Consider the following 17,861-nt stretch of genomic DNA (forward strand, 5'->3'; position numbering starts at 1 on the left):
TGAAGAATCAACAACAAGTGGGACACAATCATGAAGTGGAACGACATTTATTGGATATTTCAAACTTTTTTAACAAATCAAAAACTGAAAAATTGGGCGTGCAAAATTATTCAGGGAGACAAAACACGGTGAGTAACACGGTGTTTGAAGTTTGAAATATCCAATAAATGTCGTTCCACTTCATGATTGTGTCCCACTTGTTGTTGATTCTTCACAAAAAAATACAGTTTTATATCCTTATGTTTGAAGCCTGAAATGTGGAAAAAGGTCGCAAAGTTCAAGGGGGCTGAATATTTTTCAAGGCACTGTATATATATATATATATATATATACAGTGCTCAAAAAAATAAAGGGAACACAAACGACACAATGTAACTCCAAGTCAATCACACTTCTGTGAAATCAAACTGTCCACTTAGGAAGCAACACTGATTGACAATACATTTCACATGCTGTTGTGCAAATGGAATAGACAACAGGTGGAAATTATAGGCATTTAGCAAGACACCCCCAATAAAGGAGTGGTTCTGCAGGTGACCACAGACCACTTCTCAGTTCCTATGCTTCCTGGCTGATGTTTTGGTCACTTTTGAATGCTGGCGGTGCTTTCACTCTAGTGGTAGCATGAGACGGAGTCTACAACCCACACAAGTGGCTCAGGTAGTGCAGCTCATCCAGGATGGCACATCAATGCGAGCTGTGGCAAGAAGGTTTGCTGTGTCTGTCAGCGTAGTGTCCAGAGCATGGAGGCGCTACCAGGAGACAGGCCAGTACATCAGGAGACGTGGAGGGGGCCGTTGGAGGGCAACAACTCAGCAGCAGGACCGCTACCTCCGCCTTTGTGCAAGGAGGAGCAGGAGGAGCACTGCCAGAGCCCTGCAAAATGACCTCCAACAGGCCACAAATCGGCATGTGTCTGCTCAAACGGTCAGAAACAGACTCCATGAGGGTGGTACGTCCACAGGTGGGGGTTGTGCTTACAGCCCAACACCGTGCAGGACGTTTGGCATTTGCCAGAGAACACCAAGATTGGCAAATTCACCACTGGCTCCCTGTGCTCTTCACAGATGAAAGCAGGTTCACACTGAGCACATGTGACACACGTGTCAGAGTCTGGAGACGCCGTGGAGAACGTTCTGCTGCCTGCAACATTCTCCAGCATGATCGGTTTGGCGGTGGGTCAGTCATGGTGTAGGGTGGCATTTCTTTGGGGGGCTCGCCAGAGGTAGCCTGACTGCCATTAGGTACCAAGATGAGATCCTCAGACCCCTCGTGAGACCATATGCTGGTGCGGTTGGCCCTGGGTTCCTCCTAATGCAAGACAATGCTAGACCTCATGTGGCTGGAGTGTGTCAGCAGTTCCTGCAAGAGGAAGGCATTGATGCTATGGACTGGCCCACCCGTTCCCCAGACCTGAATCAAATTGAGCACATCTGGGACATCATGTCTCGCTCCATCCACCAACGCCACGTTGCACCACAGACTGTCCAGGAGTTGGCGGATGCTTTAGTCCAGGTCTGAGAGGAGATCCCTCAGGAGACCATCCGCCACCTCATCAGAAGCATGCCCAGGCGTTGTAGGGAGGTCATACAGGCACGTGGAGGCCACACACACTACTGAGCCTCATTTGGACTTTTTTAAGGACATTACATCAAAGTTGGATCAGCCTGTAGTGTGGTTTCCACTTTAATTTTGAGTGTGACTCCAAATCCAGACCTCCATGGGTTGATAAATTTGATTTCCATTGATAATATTTGTGTGATTTTGTTGTCAGCACATTCAACTATGTAAAGAAAAAAGTATTTAATAAGAATATTTCATTCAGATCTAGGATGTGTTATTTTAGTGTTCTCTTTATTATTTTTATATATATATATATGTGTGTGTGTGTGTGTGTGTGTGTGTTTGGCTTGAAGTTGAAGAACCTTGCTGTTTCCTTGCATCTGTTTGACTGTTTCCTCTGATATGTTTGAGATGGCTTATTTCTGGGACTTCAAGTGGAAAGTATGCTTTCTAATTGCATACACGACTACAGTATTCTGCATGCCCACATTATCTAAACAGATTTTGTATGGCAGTAGGCCTACTTTATAGTTTTTGTCAGTCCTCAAGTTTATAACGCGAAGACTATGGAAATAAAATTGTAATATCTTATTTAATAACATTTGCACTTTCAGTGAGTGCATGGTTGCCATGATACTCAGATGAGCCATTATGGTTTTATGGACTACAACATTGTGAATCGTCAGGCTGCCTTGAAACTACAGTAGCTAGTGTGCACCGTCCGTTGCCATTTATGGTGGGAGAGGTTAGCTAGCTAGGGATTGACGTTTGCCGAGGTTCATTGAAGTCAGCTACTCCAGTGAGGTGGCGGGGAGACAAAACACGGTGAGTAACGATTATCTCTGGTCATAGCAACAGTTTGGGGATAATCGATACTCGAACATGTATATAGGTCGTGAAAATGTTAGAAACGTGTCGGATGGCCAAGTAGGACAGCTAACGTTCAGGCCGGATGGAACGTCTAAGGGAGGCTAACGTTAGCGCAGCAGCTAGCTAACACAACAAGCCGAAGGGAGTTGTCTGTAGCTAGTTCACACCAGTGGTTCAACACGCCTTAGTTAGCTAGCCGTGTTGGCTAGTTGAACATTAATTGACTAACGATTAAGAATTTAGCCAGGCACTACCCGGTTGGCTCGGCTAGCTACATTAGTTGTTAGCTATAACTTTGAATCGGACCGGGGGGACGTTAGCTTAGCTAGCAAACTTCGCCATCTAACTTGACTAGCTAGGTACAGCTGATCCCTTCCTCTGAGTTTTAACGTTACACTGAAACGTTATTTTGTCGAAGTGATGTCAGACACATAGTTGCAAGTTATGTTTCCTATTATTTAGCTAGTTAGCCAACTAGTCGGGGTTTCCCAAACTCGGTGCACGTTATGGTTTTTGACCTAAGTACAGTAGAAACGTTACACAGCTGATTCAAATAATCAACGAATCATCACGTTTTGATCATTTGAATCCGCATTGTAGTGTTGGGGCAAAAATCAAAACGTGGGATCCCGAGGACCGAAGAGTTGGGGAAAGGCTGATCTAGATGGATAGATTGAGGGGCGGCAGGTAGCCTAGTGGTTAGTGCGTTGGCCCAGTTACTGAAAGGTTGCTGGATAAATCCCAGAGCTGACAAGGTAAAAATCTGTTGTTCTGCCCCTGATAAGGCAGTTAACACTTTTCCTAGGCCGTCATTGTAAATACGATTTTGTTCTGACTTGCCTAGTTAACTAGTTGCTAAATGCAACCTTTATTTATGTAAATAAAGGTGGCTGGTGTTGTCTTTTGAGAATGTAAGATTTGACACGTGATTTGACATTCAGGAGCACACCCATGTGCAATAAAAGCAATTTCCCATCAGGTGTTCCTTTTGTATGCATTCAAGTCAGGATTTTTAGACCATATCTGTCAAGTTTAAGAGTGTAGCCCAATATGTCCTCTTAAAGGAACCTAACTGTACCGTTGCTCCTTTAGGTCCAACTAAGGTCCTTGCATGTTATTTTCATTGCCAAATTACTCCATCTAAACGTGAATCGATTCTCAAATGCAAAATACACACTTACTGTACACTGTTTTACCGGCTTCATTACGGTTGGATCAAACTTCTAGTGGCCCCCTTCTGTTACGCACAGGTGATTTGACCTAGACGGGCATCTGGGGAAGGTACTTGTGCTGTTTTAAAGCTAATTCTATGTATTTTGACATGGCTTAGGCCTATGACCACGTTAGATGAATTCAGAATGCTTTGAACATTTAAATGAACACTCAAAATTCGATGACTTTGAAATATAAAGTATGCTCATATTTTTGTCACTCTTTTTAGGTCGTTTGACAATTTATACAGACAGTACATACATCGACCGATTATGATTTTTCAACGCGATACCGATTATTGGAGGCCCAAAAAAGCCGATGCCGATTAATCGGCTGATGGAAAAATATATATATATATAATTTTTATTTCTTAAGTATTTGTAATAATGACAATTACAACAATACTGAATGAACACCTATTTTAACTTAATATAATACATCAATAAAATCTATTTAGTCTCAAATAAATAATGAAACATGTTCAATTTGGTTTAAATAATGCAAAAAGAAAGTGTTGGAGAAGTAAAAGTGCAATATGTGCCATGTAAAAAAAGTAACGTTTAAGTTCCTTGCTCAGAACATGAGAACATATGAAAGCTGGTGGCTCCTTTTAACAGGAGTCTTCAATATTCCCAGGTAAGAAGTTTTAGGTTGTAGTTATTATAGGACAATTTCTCTCTATACGATTTGTATTTCATATACCTTTGACTATTGGATGTTCTTATAGGCACTTTAGTATTGCCAGTGTAGCAGTCAAGCTTCCGTCCCTCTCCTCGCCCCTACCTGGGCTCGAACCAGGAACACATCGACAACAGCCACCCTCAATGCAGCGTTACCCATCACTCCACAAATGCCGCGTCCCTTGCAGAGCAAGGGGAACAATCACTCCAAGTCTCAGAGCGAGTGACGTTTGAAACGCTATTAGCGCGCACCCCGCTAACTAGCTAGCCATTTCACATCGGTTACACCAGCCTAATCTCGGGAGTTGATAGGCTTGAAGTCATAAACAGCTCAATGCTTGAAGCACAGCAACGAGCTGCTGGCAAAATGCATGAAAGTGCTGTTTGAATGAATGCTTACAAGCCTGCTGGTGCTTACCATCGCTCAGTCAGACTGCTCTATCAAATATCAAATATCAAATCATAGACTTAATTATAACATAACACACAGAAATACGAGCCGTAGGTCATTAATATGGTCGAATCCGAAAACTATCATCTCGAAAACAAGACATTTGTTCTTTCAGTGAAATACAGAACCGTTCCGTATTTTATCTAACGGGTGGCATCCATAAGTCTAAATATTACTGTTACATTGCACAACCTTCAATGTTATGTCATAATTACGTAAAATTCTGGCAAATTAGGCGGCCCAAACTGTTGCATATACACTGACTCTGCGTGCAATGAACGCAAGAGAAGTGACACAATTTCACCTGGCTAATATTGCCTGCTAACCTGGATTTCTTTTAGCAAAATATGCAGGTTTAAAAATATTTACTTCTGTGTATTGATTTTAAGAAAGGCATTGATGATTATGGTTAGGTGCAGTCGTGCGACGATTGTGCTTTTTTCGCAAATGCGCTTTTGTTAAATCATCCCCCGTTTGGCGAAGTTCGCTGTCTTTGTACGGAAGAAATAGTCTTCAGAGTTCGCAACGAGCCAGGTTAGCAGGCAATATTAACTAAATATGCAGGTTTAAAAATATATACTTGTATATTGATTTTAAGAAAGGCATTGATGTTTATGGTTAGGTACACATTGGAGCAAGACAGTCCTTTTTTGTGAATACGCACCGCATCGATTATATGCAACGCAGGACACGCTAGATAAACTAGTAATATCATCAACCATGTGTAGTTAACTAGTGATTGATTGATTGTTTTCCGCTAGTTTAATGCTAGCTAGCAACTTACCTTGGCTTCTTACTGCATTCGTGTAATAGGCAGTCTCCTCGTGGAGTGCAATGTAATCAGGTGGTTAGAGTGTTGGACTAGTTAACTGTAAGGTTGCAAGATTGAATCCCCAAGCTGACAAGGTAAAAATCTGTCATTCTGCCCCTGAACAAGGCAGTTAACCCACCGTTCGTAGGCCGTCATTGAAAATAAGAATGTGTTCTTAACTGACTTGCCTAGTTAAATAAAGGATAAATAAAGGTGTAAAAAAAAAAAACTGCCAAATCGGTGTCCAAAAATACAGATTTCCGATTGTTATGAAAACCTGAAATCGGCCCTAATTAATCGGCCATTTCTATTAATCGGTCGACCTCTAGTACATACATATTTTGCCTTGCCCATTCACCCTCTGAATGGCACACATACACAATCCATCTCAAGGCTTAAAAATCCTTCTTTAACCTGTCTCCTCCCCTTCTTCTACACTAATTGAAGTGAATTTAACAAGTGACATCAATAAGGGATCATAGCATTCACCTGTTCAGTCTGTCATGGAAAGAGCAGCAGTTCGTAATATTTTGTACATTCAGTGTACACGTACAGTAGTTCAACGAGCTAGTAATTCATTACATTTTCCAGTAGCTTGGTGGTAGTTGAACTAAATTAAAATCTAGGTCCAGTTTTCAGTAGTTAATTACTTTTATGCCGTGTAGCTAGGCTAACTACTGGAACTACACAACTTTTTAAAATGTACTTTTTCGGTATCGGACTTGCCTAATTCTCACTTGAAGCTGTTTTGGGGTTTAATTAATAGGCTAAATTCCATTAATCCGTTAAACATTCTGTTAACATATGACCCCAAAGTGATTTGTTCTTGCAATTTGTAGTCTGACAATACAGATTTACTGATGACACATCTTCACAACGTAGTTTGGATGAACTACCTCAAAGTAACTTTAGTTCGGTAAACTATAGTTTTCTTAAGAGTAGCTTTAGTCTAGTGTAACTTCTTCCAATGTGAAGTAATTGGTAGCTTGGTAAACTCCATTTTCAGAGAAGCTTCCCCAACACAGCACGGTAGCATGCACACAATAATGTGATTATTGTAGATAGTCAGGTTAATGTAATAGTCCCGTTTACATGGACACATGAAATCAGGCTACTGATGGGACTTTTGATCAATGCAGGAAATACCCAATCAAAATAAACGTTCTACCGCTGACTTATTTTTTAGAAGACTTTTTGATTCTGAGTTCTGACAAAGTTTATGTGAAAAATATTTATAAGATGATGCATACGTTCAGTTTTTCAGAACTCACTTCACTCGCACATAAGAGGGATGCTTGCGCTACCACACACTGGCAAATGCGCAAATCAAATATCCAGCTGGAGCGATGATTAAGCTGTTACCATGTCCTAATCATTTGAAAGATTGCTCAGAAAACCAGGTGTTTTAATCGGTGTATGATTACCTCGATTATGACATTACGCCAATTAAGATAAGCAGAGTAAGGTGTTTACGTGACTAACGCCATACTCTGCATTCTGTCATAATCAGTTTAATATTGAATTATTAGTGTGCATGTAAACATACTCACCGATGAGTAGATGATTCAGGCTAATGTACACCTACTGTTTGGCAATGTGTGTCCCACTCCCAACTCTGTCAAAGTGCAGGCCTAAGATTATTCACAAAAAGTTAAATGCAATTTATATATTTCTTCTGTCTTTTTCCTAGTTTTGTGGGGATTCTTTGGAGTAGCCTAGCTCCTTTGGCTCCCAACACAGCATCCACACCTGCCCACAGATGTCAGTGTGTCCTGGGAACTGCTAGCCTTCCCTCACTAGATGTAGTGGGGAGTTGTCGTTTCCAGCCTTGAGCACAGTAGGTTATGTCCTTAGAGTGGGTGTTTTTGCTATAAAATGAGTTTCAGTGCAGAAACTAGGCTATTCTATGCTGACTGGGAACGCACCACTCACAGAGCATTAGTAAAACATAAAATAACATGTAGGCTTATGTTAAGAGAATACTGGTTCTGAACCCTCACTGACTTCTAACATATCAAGAGGCTAGTGTGCTCACTGTGCTGGTGTGCAGTGGGCATGGTGGATGTGCCAAATTCCTATCAACATGGAGACACTCACCATATCAGCTGTGTTTTGCAGGAATACTGACATTGGGATTGACCATGTGAAGTTCTACAGGCATTTGCAGTGATCTACTAAAGTATTGGGGACAGGGAAACTGTTGTTATTTGGGCTCTGTTCTTCAGCATTTTAGATTTGAAATGGTACAATGACTGAGGTTAAATTGCAGACAAATATACAACCAAATTTCTATTTTTGGTGTAAATGGAATGTTATGCTGTAGAAGGGTCCAGACACATTTTTTGTGATGACATGTTTTAGAGAAACTTACCCCAAATTCACGATTCATTCAGGATCGTCTGTAATCATGGTAGCATCCACATGAAGGTAGATGTGTTTAGAAACCTATTCTATTCTTATTTACAATAAGTGACTCCAATGACACTACATTATTTATCATTTGTTTCTATTGGGCACAAAATAATCTGAAACACAACCAAAACAAACAGAAAATGCATCCAACAAATTGAGTCACAAGCTTGATGTAGTCATTCCGTTCTACGAATATGGGGCCAAATACTTAACTTTTTACTACTTTAATAAACATACAGTGGGGAGAACAAGTATTTGATACACTGCTGATTTTGCAGGTTTTCCTACTTACAAAGCATGTAGAGGTCTAATTTTTATCATAGGTACACTTCAACTGTGAGACGGAATCTAAAACAAAAATCCAGAAAATCAATTTGTATGATTAAGTAATTCATTAGCATTTTATTGCATGACATCAGAAAAGCAGAACTTAATATTTGGTACAGAAACCTTTGTTTGCAATTACAGAGATCATATGTTTCCTGTAGTAGTTCTAGACCAGGTTTGCACACACTGCAGCAGGGATTTTGGCCCACTCCTCCATACAGACCTTCTCCAGATCCTTCAGGTTTCGGGGCTGTCGCTGGGCAATACAGATACAGACTTTCAGCTCCCTCCAAACATTTTATATTGGGTTCAGGTCTGGCGACTGGCTAGGCCACTATAGGACCTTGAGATGCTTCTTACCGAGCCACTCCTTAGTTGCCCTGGCTGTGTGTTTCGAGTCGTTGTCATGCTGGAAGGCCCAGCCACGACCTATCTTCAATGCTTTTACTGAGGGAAGGAGGTTGTTGGTCAAGATCTCACGATACATGGCCCCATCCATCCTCCCCTCAATACGGTGCAGTCGTCCTGTCCCCTTTGCAGAAAAGCATCCCAAAGAATGTTTCCACCTCCATGCTTCACGGTTGGGATGGTGTTCTTGGGGTTGTACTCATCCTTCTTCTTCCTCCAAACATGGCGAGTGGAGTTTAGACCAAAAAGCTCTATTTTTGTCTCATCAGACCACATGACCGTCTCCCATTCCTCCTGTGGATCATCCAGATGGTAATTGGAAAACTTCAGACGGGCCTGGACATGCGCTGGCTTGAGCAGGGGGACCTTGCGAGCGCTGCAGGATTTTAATCCATGACGGCGTAGTGTGTTACTAATGGGTTTCTTTGAGACTGTGGTCCCAGCTCTCTTCAGGTCATTGACCAGGTCCTGCCGTGTAGTTCTAGGCTGATCCCTCATGATCATTGATGCCCCATGAGGTGAGAGCTTGCATGGAGCCCCAGACCGAGGGTGATTGTCCGTCATCTTGAACTTCTTCCATTTTCTAATAATTGCGCCAACAGATGTTGCCTTCTCACCAAGCTGCTTGCCTATTGTCCTGTAGCCCATCCCAGCCTTGTGCAGGTCTACAATTTTATCCCTGATGTCCTTACACAGCTCTCTGGTCTTGGCCATTGTGGAGAGGTTGGAGTCTGTTTGATTGAGTGTGTGAACAGGTGTCGTTTATACAGGTAACGAGTTCAAACAGGTGCAGTTAATACAGGTAATGAGTGGAGAACAGGAAGGCTTCTTAAAGAAAAACTAACAGGTCTGTGAGAGCTGGAATTCTTACTGATTGGTAGGTGATCAGATACTTATATCATGCAATAAAATGCAAATTAATTACTTAAAAATCATACAATGTGATTTTCTGGATTTTTGTTTTAGATTCCGTCTATCACAGTTGAAGTGTACCTATGATAAAAATTACAGACCTCTACATGCTTTGTAAGTAGGAAAACCTGCAGATTTAGCAGGTTATCAAATACTTGTTCTCCCCACTGTATAAGTGAATTTATCCCAATACTTTTAGTCCCCTAAAATGCGGGGACTATGTACAATTTCTAAACAGTTCACCTGATATGGATGAAAATACCTTCAAATTAAAACTGACAGTCTGCACTTTAACCTCATTGTCCATTGTATCATTTCAAATCCAAAGTGCTTTAGTACAGAGCCAAAACATCAACAAATATGTGACTGTCCCAATACTTTTGGAGCTCACTGTATTTGCTTAAGTGCTACTCCAGATGTTTCACCTGTAATCAGTCAACTAAAGGCCATCAGATAAAAGTGAAATGTCTTTCTGAAACCTTTGTGACACACACTTTGTTTCGTATTCTTATTGCAGCTGTAGGTTTAACTTCTGCTTCTAAAAATGGGCTAATATCAGAAACAAACACAGAAGTGTCCTTTCTTGGTTTGGTCATTATTTAAGAAGAGCAATTGTCATTCTCTTACTATGATCTCTGTTCTGTTTTTTGTATATGCACATAATTTTCACAGAGGAAGGGGTGTATCGCAATGGCCTGAGGATTGAATGGACCTTTGTAACATCCCGCATACCGCCCAAGTCTCATGCTGCTGCCGCTTGGAATTTGTTAGGTTTGCATAGCTAGATAACGATAGTGGGTTTGGATTGTTTCTCTGCACAGCACATAAAATGTATTTTCTCATGGGGGAGTTTTTGCCTATGCCTGTTAGTAATTCCTATTGGACATAAAGAGACATTGATTTATTGGAGGAAAAGATGCAATGACAACACGTTGAAGCGATCCCACTTATTTTCAACGTGGTCCCGTTGGAATACAGACAAAACAATAACAAAGGTGTCATGGGGATAATATTCTGTCGAGAAAAGTTTCTCTTGGCAGGTGCCTCACGTTTCCATGGCTGGCTCCAAGACAGAACAGGAAACGATTACGGGATAGCTTTGTAATATCAAGTCATAAAAACTGATGTTTTTTTATAATGTTGTGCTATTTTAACAAGCCTTTACTTCTCACCTTGCCAAGCTGATAGAGGCGGCGATGCCTCACCTGACATGGCCTTCTCCTATGCATGCTAATTAGATGAAGCTATTTGTGGCACTATGGCTATTGCCTACCGTCTCCATAGAGACTGAGCTGTTTGACAATTAGCATCAGTTCACCGTCACTCAAGTGTTATAGGGCGTCATTTTATAAGGGGGAAATAATTCTCTGGGTCATCTTGGCTCTATTTGTTTCCTTCTTTTGAAAAGAAGGCCTTGTCATGCCGACAAATGTACCTGGATAGTGAGTCAGAAAGAGAGATCCTTCTTTTGGCAGAGGGGAGTTTCAGTTTCTGAATATGTATTGTCAAAGGGGATTACCGCGACAAGGCAGTTATGTTTAGGCTTGGCTATGTATAACTAAAGTAGTTAGATAATGGACGAGCCAAGGGAACCGCCCACAATGTGGCGTCTAGAGCTGATGAAAACCGAAGGGAATTATTGGCTTCTCCTCATGTGTGGCCTGCAATGTGTAAAATTATATAAATAGTGACGTAAGTAGGCCTAACAAATGTTCTCTCTCTTGTCTCATCTCTTGCAGACTTTTGTGCCGTCGAGTGAAGTAACCCCACCATGCGTGAATACAAGCTAGTGGTTTTAGGCTCAGGAGGTGTAGGCAAATCTGCACTGGTTAGTAGTAAAGGTTTCTGTTTTGAGTCATTCTGGGTGCATTGAGTGCAGGGCTTTAAAGGGTGACCATTTTGGTTGGATATGCCCCTAAATATTTTGCTCTGTGACTTGGAATTTCAATTTGGGAGCACCAGTGCACCTAGAACGAAAAATCAGCCAGATAATAATTGTTGTAATGATTAAGCTGCCCTAGAGAAAAAAATAGCTTGTCTGTAGCCCAAACTGTTGAAAAGTTGTGATATATTACTGGCACTACGTTTTTTTCCCCCTTCTATTGCGCATTGGCGCTGCAGCTGGAAGCGTCTCCATTGGCGGGCCATATTTTCCATTCATAAACCATGTCGCGGGCCATATTTTCCATTCATAAACCATGTCGCGGGCCATATTTTCCATTCATAATCCATGTCGCGGGCCATATTTTCCATTCATAAACCATGACGCGGGCCATATTTTCCATTCATAAACCATGTCGCGGGCCATATTTTCCATTTATAAACCATGTCGCGGGCCATATTTTCCATTCATAAACCATGTCGCGGGCCATATTTTCCATTCATAAACCATGTCGCGGGCCATATTTTCCATTCATAAACCATGTCGCGGGCCATATTTTCCATTCATAAACCATGTCGCGGGCCATATTTTCCATTCATAAACCATGTCGCGGGCCATATTTTCCATTCATAAACCATGTCGCGGGCCATATTTTCCATTCATAAACCATGTCGCGGGCCATATTTTCCATTCATAAACCATGTCGCGGGCCATATTTTCCATTCATAAACCATGTCGCTGGCCATATTTTCCATTCATAAACCATGTCTCGGGCCGTTAACAACTTGTTCAGTCATGTTACCGCATTATGCAGCTCATTAGGAAACAGTTTTTTCCCCCACAATATTAGCTAACCTAATTCCACAAATTACTTTGTAATTTCAATGACAGGTATTTGTATCCACATTTGAACTTTTATAATAAACAGATGTTGTACCCTGGAAACAGATTAGTTTCCTGGGCACAACATGTGCTTAAAAAATATTGACAAGTCATATAGGCCCAATGAACGCTGTATCTAAATCAAGTAAAAAAATGTATTTTCTGGTGTCTTATTTTCCAGGAAATAAGATTTAGGTACAGCCTTTATTGGGCCAATATGAATTATTTTTGAAGCACATGTTGTGCTACCAATGAAAATGTTTAATTCAGAGCCCTGATTGAGTGGCTGTTTTGATTTGGAGAATGTACGAGACACTCTCTACATTCATGTTCTCCTCCCCTTGCCTTTTCTCTTCCAGACTGTCCAATTTGTACAGGGTATTTTTGTGGAAAAATATGACCCCACAATAGAAGACTCCTACAGAAAGGTAAGCTGCCCTATAGTTACCAACTTTTCAATTGCCACAACTGATGTCAAAATGATACTAAACGTTACTCCCTCTCTCCCACAGCAAGTTGAAGTGGATGGGCAGCAGTGCATGCTTGAAATCCTTGACACAGCTGGAACAGTAGGTAGAATGTGTCCATGTTAGCCATGGTGACAGATTTTAACAGTAAATATGACCAGTATGTCATGGAGTCTTTCCTCTGCTGTTCTACAGGAGCAGTTCACAGCGATGAGGGACTTGTACATGAAGAACGGTCAAGGCTTCGCTCTTGTATACTCCATCACGGCGCAGTCCACATTTAATGATCTACAGGACCTTCGGGAACAGATCCTGAGAGTAAAGGACACTGAGGATGTGAGTATTGTAGCTTATCAGGGCTCAGTCACTGTCATTGACGTGCTTCCAACACTTGGGCCTCGTTGTCAATGCATTTATTACCGCTGCTATGAAATCTATGATACGTTTATGATTTATATGCAATTTTAATGGTGTTTTAAATTAAGGAGTCTGTTGGCTCTTATCTTGTAATCCTACTGCTCTGAAAGCCATAGGTTCTCTCAATAGGGTATTCTCTGTGCGGGAAGAGCATAGCAATAACAAAGTAGAAATGTAATGAGAGATGTTTGCCAGTTTCAGTTTAGCTCTTATTTCTGCCACATGCAGAGTTAGTACATTATTGATTAGTTGTCACGTTATGGAGACTTATATGGCCTATATTTTTGCTTTGGAAAGCAACAGGGTAAAGAGCTATAGTCTCTCATTGTCTTCTATTTTGTATCAGGTCCCCATGATCCTGGTGGGCAACAAGTGTGACCTGGAGGATGAGCGTGTGGTGGGCAAGGAGCAGGGTCAGAACCTGGCCAGACAGTGGAACAACTGTGCCTTTCTAGAGTCCTCAGCTAAATCAAAGATCAACGTTAATGAGGTAAGCCCCACCGCTTTCATTTCCAGTCACCTGAACTGAATGAATGTATGTTACGGTCTCGGAGTTGACGAGAATTGCAATAAGAATATACATCTCATCAAGTAAACAAGTGTGATTATCTGGGGCTTATAACAGATGTATCTCTAACTACTGGCTCCTTTGGTCTACTTTAGATTTTCTATGACCTGGTCAGACAGATCAATAGGAAAACACCGATAGAAAGGAAGAAGGAAAAGAAGTCAAATTGCACACTGCTCTGAAGCTCCCCCTTACAGCAGCTCTGAGCCAAGTGAGTGGGCTAAGATGGGATCCAATGGGTGATATGGAATCTGTGTCTAATGTTATCATCGTCCCATGAGTATGGCACTAGCTAATGTACTTGCATTGATATATTTGTTTTCTGTCAGAATAAACTGAAAAAAGGAATAAAAAAAGTACCTGTGGAGTAACATGTCCTCTGTCTCTACCTGTAGGAAGCTGCAATACAATACTGGTGCCCAGTTGGAACGTGCCAGCATTTCAAGCCCTTTCAATAACGAATGGAGATGTTTGACAATAGCAGAAAAGTAATTCTCTACTTCACCACTCTAATAATGGAGGATTCTTCATGGATACTCTTTGCTTTGTAATGGTTAAGAAATCCAGACCTTTTTCTCTCTTTTTAATTTTGTCAATGGGACAACCTTGTGATGAAGAGTTTTCCCTTTCCCCTGGTTTATAAATTACAATTTAAAACAAAGAAGACTACCAAGCAATTTATTGTGGATTTGGACAATTAGGTTGTTTGTTTGCAGATATTTTCATATCTTTGGCTCATTTCAAAATGACAAAATGTTTGCAAAATAAATCATGGTAAATATTGGCCCTTTTCACTACCTTACCCATCTGCACTAATTGTGTCAACAGTAATGCATCAACTTCCATGTTTTCTTTCTCCTATTACTTTTAAGAAGTTGTATTCATCAAATAACATATTTACTAAGTGACTTTGTTTTATATGGGAAGCTGCAATGCTTTCGTCTTTCCCATAATATATTCTTGTTTAGTTTTTTTGAAAAATGAAGCTGTGGGAAGTGTGTTTTATAGAATAGGGGAAATAAGGAGACTTGATTTCTGTCTTGAGGTTGAAAATATGTTGTACTAAACCAACTCTATTGTGTCTTGTTACCTTGTCGCAAATGATTTTCCAGCTTTTATGAATGATAAAAAATGTACATTTTCATTATCTTTTGTCAATGCATTTTATTTTCTCTATACATGATGATAATCAATAGTTGTGAAGAATTTTTGCCTGTTGCAAGTCTAGTGTTTTGCGGGAACATTAAATGATTGTTGGCATAGAATTAGAATGAGACAGCTCGCCTTTCTGAAATACAGCCATGTCGCATCGTTACTGATGCGCCAACTGCTGCCTCCAATCGTCACAGTTCATCCGGTCTAATTCAGGCCCATTATTTTTAGCCTGATTTAGAGTTTCCTTTTTTTAAATGATATGATTTAAAAGCCTGATAACTTATCCTAGAAAATGGCCGATGCAGCAGACAAGCTTGAGATGTTCACATGCAGGAATTGGAGAAATGCAACAGCAGTGGCTCTTCATGAGACGTGGCCACAGCAAAAGGCCTACTACTTGGCTTATGAGGAACCACCCAAGCAGGTGCAGGGTGTGTGCCAGGCTTGCTGAGTGGAAAGGCAGACAGGTCACCTGTTATTGTTCTGCAACGGCAACAGGGTTCGCTTCCGCGGCTGTGTCACGAATGTTAGACCTAGCTGACTAAACTCAACTCCATGGTAAAGGAAGTTACTGATGAACTCCACCAATGGGGTTGAGCAGAGACCAGGCTTTGTGGAATTCAGCTCCGACTACATAAATTCGCCCAAGCTCAATACTTCAAAAATGTTTATTATGAAATGCTTACCTTGTACCTATGTTTGTCCTCTGTGGTTGAATGCCTTTGTTAGCAGAAATCCATACTTTTTCAATAAACATTAATCAAATACAACCCCCCAAACAAACGACCCGCTGTCGTGGGCTGCTCAGCTTGGCACTTTTATTCTCGCTTCAAAAGCAGCTAAATCTGTGGGAAGCTGCAAAGGAAATGGGGAGGAAGGGTGTTTAACCTGGCCACTGTGCCCAGGTTAATGAGGCCACATTGTTGACAAAAAAGGCCTCCAAAGAAGTAAATGAATCCAATCAGCTGAATAATTATTCAGAATGGATCACTTTTTTTCTCCATGTATATATTTCATAATAAACTGTGATTATATTTTCCCAAAATAGTAGAAACAAGTTTAAAGTTTTATTAGGACATCAACATTGATGGAGTAATTCCCATACCAGACTGTCAGGATGCTCTTGATTGTGCAGCGGTAGTATTTGAGGAAGACCGTGCTTCTACACTTGCATTGCTTGCTGTTTGGGGTTTTAGGCTGGGTTTCTGTACAGCACTTTGTGACATCAGCTGATGTAAGAAGGGCTTTATAAATACATTTGATTAATTGATTGACCTGGGGCGGCATGCCAAATATCTTCAGCGGCCTTAGGAAGTAGAGACGCTGCTGTGCCTTCTTGGCGAGTGGTGGTGTTGTTGGTCCATGACAAGTTCTCTGTGATGTGGACTTGGAGGAACTTGTGACTCTGCTGCAGTCCTGTTGATGTGGAATGGGGCATGTTCCCTCCTCTGCTTTCTGAAATCAACTATCAACTCCTTGGTTTGCTGACGTTGAGGGAAAGGTTGTTGTCAGGATTCAACAATGCCAGTTCTCTTACCTCCTCGCTATAGGCTGACTCGTTGGTTAACAGGCCTACAACCGTTGTGTCATCAGCAAACTTGATGATGGGGTTGGTGTTGTGCAAAGCCACACAGTCGTGGGTGAATAGGGAGCAGAGAACTTAGGACACACCCCTGGGTGGACCCTGTGTTAGGAGTGTTCACAATCCTCACAGCCTGTGGTCTGCCCGTTTGGAGGTTCAGGATCCAGTTGCAGAGGAATGTGTCCAGACCCAGGGCTTGGCAACAATAGTGTTGAATGCTGAACTGTAGTCAATGAACAGCATTCTCACATAGGTGTTTCTCTTGTGCAGATGTGTGATTTGGATGTGGAGCCAATAAGAATCATTGGGATTGATTCTGCTGACATTAAATGCTGAAGTACGGGCTTTCAACATTGTACAGATATCTCCGTTTATCCAAGGTTTTTGGTTGGGGTATGTACGCAAATTGGAGTGGATCCAGTGTGCCTAGCCTTGAAGTTCATTGAGTGCCGCCTTGGTGTTTGCTTCTAGCGGTATGTACACAGTTATGATAATAACACATTCATTCACTCTGCATATAGTGGGTTCTGCATTTTAACATCAAGAAACTCCAGGCTGGGCGAACAGCAGTTGCAATGTTTTTAACTTTGATACACCAGGAATTGTTTGAGAAAACATGCCTCTCACCCTGATTTACGGAATAGAAGAATCAAGTGTACGTAAGCCATGTCTCAGTAAAAAGAGACACAGCATATCCTGATGTCCGTCTGCGATTGAATCACCCACTGACTGGTTTATAATAATATACTATTCTACCCTGAAGAGTTTGCGTGCATAATTTCACATGATATGATTGTAAAAGTGACTTTGATTGAAATTAAGTTGCAGCAATGAGATGCTTTCAGAGCGGGGCAGAGAAAAGAAAAATAAAGATTTCATTTGAACAGAAAAATAAAAAATGTCTTTAGTAAAAAGACAGGTGTTGCTGATAATACTGCCATTGTTGTCGAAGCAGAAGACATGTACAGCATTTTATACTTGGGATACATACACTGAGTGCACAAAACTTTAGGAACACTTACTCTTTCCTTGACATAGACTGACTAGGTGAATCCAAGTGACAGATAAAATCCCTTATTGATGTCACCTGATAAATTCACTTCAATCAGTGTAGATGACGTGGGGGAGACAGGTTAAAGAAGGATTTTAAGCCTTGAACCAATTGAGACATGGTGTGCCATTCAGTGGGTGAATGGGAAAGCCACCTCTGCCTGGCCTCTGCCTGGGGCATCCAAATCACTAAGTCCGCCCCTGCCACCAGT

At 41.3% G+C, this 17,861-nt stretch overlaps 1 protein-coding gene across 6 annotated transcripts; it reads left to right on the forward strand.

The window, feature by feature from the left end:
- The first annotated feature begins 110 nt into the window (after nt 1-110).
- On the forward strand, nt 111-15,009 carry LOC112221873 (ras-related protein Rap-1b). Of its 6 annotated transcripts, XM_024384272.2 has the most exons (10): nt 2,256-2,388; nt 7,278-7,424; nt 10,319-10,417; nt 11,386-11,474; nt 12,770-12,838; nt 12,923-12,979; nt 13,073-13,213; nt 13,641-13,784; nt 13,958-14,073; nt 14,258-15,009. In XM_024384272.2, the coding sequence occupies exons 4-9, from the start codon at nt 11,418-11,420 to the stop codon at nt 14,042-14,044; spliced, it is 555 nt and encodes a 184-aa protein (XP_024240040.1). In that variant the 5' UTR covers nt 2,256-2,388; nt 7,278-7,424; nt 10,319-10,417; nt 11,386-11,417; the 3' UTR covers nt 14,045-14,073; nt 14,258-15,009. The 6 variants fall into 6 exon arrangements, with proteins under 6 accessions (XP_024240039.1, XP_024240042.1, XP_024240040.1 ...); XM_024384271.1 differs by lacking the exons at nt 2,256-2,388; nt 10,319-10,417 and adding an exon at nt 111-128; XM_024384270.2 differs by lacking the exon at nt 10,319-10,417.
- Nucleotides 15,010-17,861: the final 2,852 nt, after the last annotated feature.

This window comes from Oncorhynchus tshawytscha, linkage group LG22 (assembly GCF_018296145.1).
Source record: "Oncorhynchus tshawytscha isolate Ot180627B linkage group LG22, Otsh_v2.0, whole genome shotgun sequence".
Classification (NCBI taxonomy): Eukaryota; Metazoa; Chordata; class Actinopteri; order Salmoniformes; family Salmonidae; genus Oncorhynchus; species Oncorhynchus tshawytscha.

Bases quoted from the DNA above. Each gene is read 5' to 3' on its own strand.
- LOC112221873 (XM_024384271.1), top strand. From the start codon at position 11,418: ATGCGTGAATACAAGCTAGTGGTTTTAGGCTCAGGAGGTGTAGGCAAA. The intron at 11,475-12,769 runs GTTAGTAGTAAA...TTTCTCTTCCAG, and splicing joins GTGTAGGCAAATCTGCACTG to ACTGTCCAATTTGTACAGGG. The intron at 13,785-13,957 runs GTAAGCCCCACC...GGTCTACTTTAG, and splicing joins CAAAGATCAACGTTAATGAG to ATTTTCTATGACCTGGTCAG.